Source organism: Portunus trituberculatus, chromosome 47 (genome assembly GCF_017591435.1).
Source record: "Portunus trituberculatus isolate SZX2019 chromosome 47, ASM1759143v1, whole genome shotgun sequence".
Lineage (NCBI taxonomy): Eukaryota > Metazoa > Arthropoda > Malacostraca > Decapoda > Portunidae > Portunus > Portunus trituberculatus.
Window position 1 is genome coordinate 27,134,730 of NC_059301.1, and position 11,020 is coordinate 27,145,749.

The following is an 11,020-nucleotide window of genomic DNA, read 5'->3' on the forward strand; positions in this document are numbered from 1 at the left end:
TTATACTTATAGTGAGTAAGGTAGTGTGTGAGGCAGAGGCAGTACGAGCCGTCAGAGAGGGTTTCAAATATTCGATAAGGTAATAGAAGACTACTAATAGTGCGCTACTCACAATCACAGTGACAACTAATGGCTATGCTAGTGCTGGCGTGGATTTCAGCCCCATACACACCGATACACCAACTGACCAAAGAAACACACACCACCATGGTGTCCCGTGGTAAGAAAAAGATAATTATGAAGTAAAGATATCACACTCTGTATCATATGGGTGGCCAAAAATAGTGTGTGAATCAAAACTGTTAATGTAGGTCATTTTTCAATAATGTACAAAACTTGAGCCTTGAAATGTGTCAGTAAAAAAATTAGAGCCTCGTACTTTTCTCAACACACAATATTGTTTATTGAATATACAACACTCGTAAATGTATACACTAAGCACACATACCTTCTCCATAACCCCGTTGGATGCTTCCATGCCACACTGTCACAGCAGGCCACGGCATCGTCAAGAATTATCTGTATATTCCTTGGGCGTCGTCTACTTCCGGGGCGCGCATGCGCAGAAGACGCATCTAAACCCTGACAACCACACTATTATAATCACGGGACAACGTACTTTCCTCAACACACAATATTCTTTATTGAATATACAACACTCGTAAATGTATACACTAAGCACACATACCTTCTCCATAATTCCGTTGGATGCTTCCATGCTACACTACCACAGCAGGCCGCGGCGTCGTCTACTCCTAGGGCGCGCATGCGCAGAAGACGCATCTAAACCCTGACAGCCACACTTTATAATAATCACGGGACAACGGGATGAAATTACTATAACTAATTTGAATCAAAGCAATACAGACATACTGGAAGATGAAATGAATAAATGGATAAAATCAATCAGTAAAGCAATGGATAAAGCAATTCCTAAAAGTAACTTTTAACGAATAAGTCAATTAAAATACACTGATGAAATAATAAATTTAGAGAGACAATTTAGTGAGTATAAAATAGCTGACTTAGAAAATGGATGGACTTATAATAACTACAGAGAATATATAAGGATAAGAGCAGAACTAAGAGAGAAATGCAAGGAATCACAAAATAAAAATTGGGAAGAATAGATTAAAAATGTAATAGATTATAGCAAAGACAGTAAAGAGTTTTGGAGGAAAATAAAAACACTAAAAGGTAGTAACAAGACTTATACTAGTTACATGAAAGATTCAGAGGGAAACAAATATTATACTGATAAAGAGAAATGTGATTTATTTGAAAAGAAATGGAAAGAGATTTTCAAAATCACAGTAGAGGAAGAGCAAAATTATGACATCCAGCAGTCAAATCATATAGATTCATATATGAATGAAAATGTTGACAGGACTGGATTTTTTCAGAGAGTTGACATGAGCAGACTTGATAATCAAAACGTTCATACTAGGAAAGTAACAACTGAGGAAATTAGAGGAATCATAAAGAGAATTAAAAATAAAGCTCCTGGAGTATCAAAAAATAAGTAAAGTAATGTTTGAAAATTGCACTAATAATGCAATAGAACAACTAAAAAATATATACAATGCGTGTTATAGTACTGGTTATTTTCCTCTAATTTTCAAAAATGCAATAATTGAATTCATACCAAAACAAGATAAATCACCCATCAATCCAATAAACTATAGACCAATTTTTCTGCTTGAAGTTCCGGGAAAACTTTATGAAAGGATAATTCTAGCAAGGCTTACAACACTTCTCTCAGAAAATAATGTAATTAAAGATCGACAGCATGGTTTCAGGCCATACAAGGAACTCATACTGCTATTACAACAACATACGAAACTGTGGCAAATGCACTTGCAAACAAAGAACAAGTACATGTACAAGTACAAATACAAGTACATGTACGTGACGTTGCGAAAGCTTTCGATAAAGTATGGCACAATGGCCTTAAATATAAATTGCTACAACTTGGACTGCCATTAATACTTGAGAAAACATTGTGTAATTTCTTAAATAATAGAACAACAAAAATACAGATAGGAAAAGACAATAGTAACATCATAAATTTATTGAGCGGAGTTCCTCAAGATAGTGTATTGTCGCCCACCTTGTATACTTTATATACAAATGATCTACCTCAAGCTAGTCTTGGATGCCTAATAACAATATCTACTGACGACATTACCCAAGTAATAACTTTGCAAAGTAAATCAAAGTCAATGATGTAACTAAAAGTAGAGCGCAAAATAAATCAGATCAACAGATATGAAAAGATGTGGAAAATTAAAACCAGTGAAAAGAAATTCAAAATTATCCCAATTACACAATATAAAACTAATCCAATTATAATAAATAATAAAGAAATAAATATCAGTAAGGAATGAAAGTTTCTGGGCCTTAATTTAAAACATACTGGTATAGGAGGACACTGTACTATCTTGAAAAATAAAGGGAATGCTGTACTAAGTAAATTGAGAAGATTTACTGGTTCAACACCAAAATTAAAAACGTTATTGATAAAAACACAACTCATACCAAATTTAGAATACCCTCAAATTCCCTTATGTTCAGCGGCAGTAACAAATAAAAAGTAATTGCAATCAGTGCTAAATAAAGCATTAAGATTTATAAATCATAATGAGGGAGACAGGCTGGTCACCCAGCCAGCCCTTCCCATTATGGAACGATATCAGAACTCATATACCGGACTGAGACCACAACACACTCCATGCACCGGGAAAGCGAGGCCACAACCCCTCGAGTTACACCCCATACCTATATACTGCTAGGTGAACAGGGGCTACACATTAAGAGGCTTGCCTATTTGCCTCGCCGCTTCCCGGGACTTGAACCTGGAACCTCTCGGTTGTGAGCCGAGCGTGCTAACCACTACACTACGCGGTCCTGCTGTCTTATACAAGAGTTAATCAGTATTCTCCCTCATACCTTTCTTTCGTAAACTTTGGAACGGGACTTGAACCTGGAACCTCTCGGTTTTGAGCCAAGCGTGCTAACCACTACACTACGCGGTCCTGCTGTCTTATACAAGAGTTAATCAGTATTCTCCCTCATACCTTTCTCTCATAAACTTTGGAACTCCTGCTTCTGTATTTCTAAGATATTTGTCTTGGACTTTCAGCTAATTCTTTACTATTCTTTTAGGGAGCTTGCATTCAAGTGAGCCTTTTCTTTTAATGTTTGTTTTTGCCCTTAGCAAGTTTACCTCTTGCATAAAAAAAAGAAAAAAAAATCTGTCTCGTGTTTTGTTGTTGTTGATGGGGTGTAGGGAGACTTCGCTCCCCTACGTCCTTCCCAGCGCTTCCATCAGGGTTTCACCTTGGACCTGACCCGGGACTGTGCCCTTTTTACTTCTGCTTTTCACTCTTTGGAACTTCCAGCTTTTGACAGTTATGTGATAGCAGTCACGGTTCCGATGATACAGAGAAGTGCGAAGTTCTGGTGTTGAACAATGTAACCTACAGTGTATTGATGCTTTTATTTCTTAAGATAACTGTTGAAGGAAATTCCATCTAACAATTACATTTATTTTCTTTTTTTTCAGTACAAAGATAATATTTCCATTTGTAACAATCTTTGTCTCATACAGTGGCACATGGGTTGGCTTGATGGATCTACTTCTGGGCAAGCGATTTTTTTTTCTCATTCATAAATTGGCTTGAGAACAGCCCACATGTATAATCAAGCTGGACATGCCGTGTTAGGACCGCAGCCAGTTACCAAATTATAAAATGAAAATAAGTAAATATATAAATTATATAGGTCCATCTCCCAACTGTTAGATTGATCTTTTTGTAAAAAAGAAATGTGTACTATTCATTAATTTTGTAATTTCATTATACAATATGAAATAACTTCAGTGGCAATTAGCATTACTGGAAACTATTATGCAAATCATTGTGGGAATAAAGCAGGTAATATTGCTGCTAGTTTACTACCATGTGGGTCCAAAATCATCATAACTTAGCTTCTTGACCTAAGTAATAGTAGTGAAAAATTAACAAGTCACTTTTTTATTCGTTTAAGCTTTAAGCATCACTTATGTCCACTGAAATAATAACGTAATAAAATAATACTCATGAAAATCATAGTAAGAAGTAATAAGTCTTGATAATAAATCAATTAATATCTACAAGGTTAAAGAATAAATGAAATATCCAAATAATATATATTTCTATACTCCATATATTTTCAAAATAACACAAATAAATTAATACACCACTGTCCAAAACAACAGTAGAAAAAATAACTATCATAAATGTATGAGATCAAACATATCTCTTCTCTTTGGTATATTGGAGTTCACTATCAACACATGAAAAGACTCCCAAAGTTAACATCTGAAGCCTGTATATACCCTTTAAACATAACACTGAACTGTGGGTGTTGGATAATAATAATTGCATTGCACTGTTAATGAAAATCCCCCAAGTGAATAGTTTTCATTAATTTTCTAGTAGTGCATTCAGACTTTTAAAAAATATGAGAGGTCTAACTTTTCCCATACACTACTATTTAAGCCAATGATTGTCAAAATGAGTTGATAAGAAAAATAATATGTACATATAACTTTGATGTATAATGGAATTACACATGCATGTTTGTATGTACATCTTTACAATGAAAGGTACATCTCTCAGTGTGAAATACAATTTATGAGGAGTATACCATGACTAGAAAACAAGAGGTTTTCATTAACCTGAAGAAGTACTGAATCATTCTTATAAATGCATTAGTGAATAATGCCTACTGTATACACAATATGTTTCTGTATAACTACTTAACAATAAATAAAAACAGTATGTTACAAATTCTTATCCAGGACATGAATGTTTCTTTTTCCCATACAAAAAATATACAATCAGATAGTATATAAGGAAAACACAGATTGCACAAACCTCCACATCAAACAGTCACAATTAGTAATCAAGAAGAAAATTTTAAAATAAATAGCATATATTTTGAATACCTATTCACTTTATATTTCAGAGAGCTACCCTCCGATGCTGATATTTTGTATTCTGAAAACCTTTCATACAAGAAACTCATCAGTCAAATGTTAAACATGATTTGCTGCTGATATGCTGGAGTTAGCAAGTGCAAATCAATATAATGTATTACAATGAAACCAGACCAAATAAATTTCTTTTTTATAAAACCAAACTATGAAGGCCCTCAAAATTTCCTACATTTTAACTAGGAGCAATTTCCTGGAGAACAAACTTGACAATGGTGGATGCCCAAATCTCCATAACATTTCACAACAGTCTATGGCATACATACACACCCTACACTGGACATAATATATTTCCAATAATTTAATTGGCTCTACCTATATACAACTATACATATACATTAATAATATAGACAATAATTATCAACATAAAACTGGAAAGTAATCTTCCATATAATACATGGAGGGAAAAAAAAAAGTATATAACTTTTCTGAGTTTTGTTTGAGCTGTTACCTAAAATATAAATATTATGAAATCAAAATACAATTTCCATTATTTTTGATAAATCAAAGAAGGTTATGATGAAAAATAAAAAAAAACTTAGTATCAGAATTACTTCCTAACGAAATGACCATTGTTCCTACACATGACCAAGGAAGGTGAAGCAGCAGGCTTGATTGAAGTACAGTACATGATAAGCTCTTCTTGCCACTGATTTACTTTATGTATATAACACATGGGGGTTAACTTTATTTGTTTTGTATTACCCCACAATATCAGAAAAGCTACACAGTATTATGAAATCCTCTATTTACTATCCTTACCATTGCTTTCTGTCATCTAGGCAAAATCCCACTACAATGTACATGTGGAGTTTTTTTCAGGAGACACATTCAGGTCCAATGACATGAATGAGGTGGCAAGTGTTTTTCTCTGTGCTTGCAGTAACACTTACTTGTTTTATTTATATAAAGGCAGTGAATAGTCTTCTGAAGCAGGAACCTTTGTTATCATTCTACATTTTCTCCATGCAGTGTGCATTTAGAGCATTATTTTTTCACTGCCCACTATTGAAAGGAAAATTAACAATAACAAAGGTCAATAATACCCCTGATGCAGAAAGAATATTCACTGTCTTTCTGCATTGTTTGAGTTATGGCAGGTGATGTCACGGCTGCCAGACTACAAAACAGCATCAGCCATAGTCTGTTTTGCTTTTACTAGTACTCTGCTAGAATATCCTTCCTACACAGGCTAGAAACACTCTGTACAAAAGAATGTAAAATAGGCAGCAGAAAATATCACTCTAAATGTGTACTGCAACTATCCCTTGGTGCAGAGATGGTGCAGGAACACTATCAAAGGTTGGTGCTGCAAAAAGAATACATCCTTTCCTATGTACAGATAAGTGTACAGTAAATTAACAACAGCTTAATGAGAAGATAGCACAATCTATTAGCCAGCTTATGACATCACCTACTCATGAGACAAATGTACACTGTTACCTGAGCACCTCCCCTGAAGAAAACTGTTCTATGGTGAAGAGGCACTTCCATAGTAAACTAGAAAATTTTCTATAAAGAAGTTTTAAGTATTGGGATTTTCCATATCATAAGGAAAATAAATATTCAACATTTACAGTACAAAATTCAAAGCAGAAAAAAAAAAATATCAGCATTTTTCACTTATGCAGTGACTGGACATGAAGGACAGCACCAATATTTTCACATTCATGCTCTTTTCTTACTAACTGGAGTAACAAAAACAAAAAGAATAGGTTTAGATCTGTAAATAAATATATTCACTACAGCTATATTTCATAAAACACTGAAATTGTACCATATACATCTTAAAAGTGAGCAGCATTAAGACAACCATTAACACCAGCAATGTCACATATACACCATCCAATGTATGCACACAGTGTAAACTTCACATTTATACATTTACTTCAGTTATACACTACGGACTCTGCTGGTGAATTAGTAAATTTTCCAGCTCATCAGCTGACCTCAATAGGAAGGCAGCAGATTCTCGATATCCAGTAATAAGCTGCCGGACAGCTGCCACCTCCACAGCATTGAGTGAGGGTCGAGTGGGCTTGGAGGTCCCCTTGACACTCAGGTCTGTTGGTCCTGAAAGAAAGAAGGAAATATTAGGAGAATTTTCCAAAGGACTTTGCAATAAATACAATCATTAATGCAAGACAGTGAAATTTTCTTGTGAATAATGACACCAATATTAGCTTAACTACTACAGTCACAATTGTTCTAAAGTCACTACTGTTATATCTACTACCAAAGAACAGGCTATAATTTGATTTTATGTAGTATATTTCCATCTAAATTTGCTTTACAATGATAGTTACATGGACAATATTGAAATATTTAACAAGACTTTTCTATGATCATATGCATCAGTATGAACACTCACCATTGGCTATCATTGGTGCAGAGGTAGTGGCCAGGAGAGGAGTGAGGCCTGGCTGGGTGTGTACAGTGGACCCTGTTAATGTGGTCACCTTCTGAAAGCTCTGTTGGAATGATGCTTGGTACATGGAGGAGCCATTCATAACTTTAGAATCAGCGAGTGGCCGCTCTAAGGCTTTGGCTAGGGCAGAAACATGGGGGGCATTGGACTCAGTCTTGATTACAGCATCAACCAGGGACAAAGGCTTGTCTGAACCAACCTGAAACATAAAAGAAATGGTTTGAGAAAATTATCTTTAATACTTGACATTTCTTAACCATTGTCTAAATCTGGAAAGTATGAAATTAAAAGCTATAAACAACAGGTACCTAAAGATAACTAAAGAACTCAAATATAGAAAGTATAGACACAAATTTTTCATTATTTTTCATTTTTGATAAACAGGTTTCATGTTTATACATGTTGACCTTTGTCATCAGATGGCAGTTTGCCAAGAATTTTTGGTTCTGTAAGGGTTAAGTTCCTTCCTTCAAAATAGTCTCAAGCATGCATATTTTGAATCTTGGGGTCCAAATTTTGGTAGCATCAAGTATGTATGTATATATATATATATATATATATATATATATATATATATATATATATATATATATATATATAGAGAGAGAGAGAGAGAGAGAGAGAGAGAGAGAGAGAGAGAGAGAGAGAGAGAGAGAGAGAGAGAGAGAGAGAGAGAGAGAGAGAGAGAGAGAGAGTTACTGCCATGGAACAATTATTGGAATAGCTGAAAGCAAGGAGTATTCACTACATTGTACTATTAAAAGATTTATATATTCCAAGATGGAAGCTTGCATACTCGCACTGTGAACTCATTTATGTGGAAGATAATGATACTCACTTGTGAGGGAGGTTGAGGGTTGAGTGGGTTTGGTTGGGCAATGGGTTCCAAACCAAGCCTCATTCTTTTGGCATTTTGAGCCTCATTTTCACAAGCAGTTGCTAGAATTTGCTCAGCTTGAATGCTGGTGAGGTGAGGTGGTGTTGGGCGAGATGGCTGTAGAGAAAACATATACTTAGAGAAAGGTATCTGAGTTGGGATAATAATTGTGTTAGTAAGGCCATAGACTCCAGATACTTGACGTCAAGTGTGTTGGCAAAACTGCCAAAATATTAGGTGAGCAAAGTCTCAAAACAGAAAAAAGCATGACTTTAGTTTTTTACCAAGCCTTATCAAATTCTGTATGTACACTACACCTCCACGATTAATGCACATGGACTTATAAAGTTACAGAGTCTATGGTATGGACCATACTTTTATTCTCGCACCTTTTAATACTATCTGGGAATGCAAACACAATCACATTGCTCGTGTGTTGTTAAGAATTTGTCTTGTGTTGTGTTGTTTTTCTAAGTGTTTCCTTCACTTGAATAATGAGGTGCTCCACATCCCTGCCTAGAACACCTGTGCATTTTGAGGTGAATATAGTGTTGAAAGCCAGAGACAAAACGATTAAGAGGGGAAGGAAGGCGATAAAAGCTTTTTTTTTTTTAAGTTCGTTTTTTCTTTTCTGCGTGTGATTGATTATATGATTAACAAAACTTTTCTTTTACTGTATTTATTTTTTTTTATGTTGCTAGGAGAATGGCAGACAAGTATGAGAGAAATGAGGTTAGTAGTAATTATTATCAGGTAAATATGCCAATGGTTTATTTGTTCGTGTTTGTCTTACTTTATTTAATTACACATTCTATTTTCTATTTCTTGTATTGTTACTGTTCCAATTAAGCATCCATCCTTATAACTTACCTCACATAAGTTTGCATAACCTCATGTAGCCTGCCACAGTCTAACATAGCAATATGTAGCTAATATGTAGCCTAGTGGGAAGTGGAATAGACTCTTGAAATTTTGCAGCTTTTGCTTATTTGAGGTGAATGATTTTTGTGTGAAATAATTTGTGTACAAAATAAAATAATCTGCCATCACTTTATGTGCAAATCACTATGTTGTTATTTTGCTAACTTCCTAAACCTAACCAAATTAAACTGGTAAATGTGACACATCTAAAGGAAGCTCATTAATTTTCAAGAAACACTGACAGTGTTATTATTGGTTAATGTTTAGAATTGGTCTTTCTTAGTAGCATATAAAACTACTACATGTATATAGTGTCAATATATTCACTTTACTTAATGTTTATAACTTTTTTTTCTAGCGCAAGCCTTTTAATGGCTTATACAGATTTTTTGGAAAACTCAGAGTCGCGTGAGAAATTGAGTCCAGTGAGTGGTATTTCGCAGTCTTCCTATTCTTCTTTTTCTTGTAGCTGTTTACATTAGTAGGGCATTGCAATTGTGGGATTTGTGGTGTCTATAAATCAAGTGTCACAGATGTCCAATGAGAGCCACTCATGCCGATAGTTAGTTAATGACATATCAGGGCAAAACCAATCTTAGACCTTCGTCTATAGGACATCCAATGAGAGCCTGCCATGCTAAGAATTAATTGTAACAGTATTGCACTTTTTTTCCTAAGAGAGGGTGAAACACATCAGCATTCGGCTTCTACCAGAAGCACCAGTGGGTAAATTGTTTTTACCATGGATGCCCAGCCTGTCCACTGCTCGGACTGCGAGTTAAGTTTTTAAAATTTTTTTATCTCTCTAAACTAGAAACGCAAGAGTTCGACTGTGCGTGCATCATAAGTTCATTTTGCTTCCAATGTTGTGATTTCCCTGAAAGGGTGCAGCACAGCAGCACCCTGTTAGCCTGTTAGAAAGGAGTGGCTGTGGTGAGCATGCTGCTATTGGTGAGCAGCATTCCTAATGCTTCACTACATTTTGTATATAGGTTAAAATTAGCTTAGGTTAGGTTTTGTTAGAAACCAGGGGGCAGTCCAGGGGGTGGGATGCAGCCCCCCAAGCTAGTCTAGAGGGGAGTCCAGTGGGGAGCAGCTTCCCCAGCTAGTGAAGAGGAGGGTCCAGGGGGTGCAGCCCCCCTGGCTAATCTAGAAAGGTAAATATTTGGCCAAAAATTTTTTTTTCTTTCTGGGTAAATTAATGCCATTTATCCCTTAGATTTTTTAATTGCCAAAAATGGTCTATTTTAGCTTTCCCCATCCAAAGACCTTGTTTTCCCTCAAGGTCCCTAAGTTTGATGTTCATGGGGAAGGGATTGGTGATGATAGGGAGGAAGGACTTTTCTAGATATTTACCTTATCATTAATAGCAACACATACTATCATGTGGACTTCAAAATATTTAGCACGAGAAGTTCTAGCCAGTGAGACATGACAAGAAAGTAGATGATGATTCACTGGCACTTGGGCCTAGTGTTATGTATAGACACTTCACTCTTCTCTGTTCAACTTACTGTTTCCCACCCATTAGAATCTCGGGTCCTCTTGTTCCTCCTGCAGCTTTTGAGGTAAGTACGGATTCTCTTCCGGGTGCGCTCGGCAAACTCTGGGAATTGTCTAGCACAAGCGTCAATGATGGCTTGAATCTTTTCTTTAGGCTGTTTGCTGATGGGGACCATGCGGTCAAGGTTCTCGTCAACAAACAGACGCACAAACATCTGGAGGAGCATAGAACATGAGTAAGTAATAAACACCA

The 11,020-nt window shown here is 35.7% G+C and overlaps 1 protein-coding gene across 3 annotated transcripts in view; it reads right to left on the reverse strand.

Moving 5' to 3' along the window:
* Positions 1-4,175: 4,175 nt before the first annotated feature.
* The window catches only part of LOC123498251 (uncharacterized protein TP_0369-like), a 151,372-nt gene continuing 144,527 nt past the window's right edge, over positions 4,176-11,020 (reverse strand). For all 3 annotated transcript variants that reach the window (XM_045245439.1, XM_045245440.1, XM_045245441.1), the window contains exons 8-11: positions 10,779-10,982; positions 8,305-8,460; positions 7,410-7,665; positions 4,176-7,111 (exon numbers count right to left, since the gene is read on the reverse strand). In XM_045245439.1, the coding sequence (XP_045101374.1) occupies positions 6,939-7,111; positions 7,410-7,665; positions 8,305-8,460; positions 10,779-10,982 (789 nt within the window). In that variant the 3' untranslated portion in view covers positions 4,176-6,938. The remainder of the gene's footprint in view (positions 7,112-7,409; positions 7,666-8,304; positions 8,461-10,778; positions 10,983-11,020) is intronic.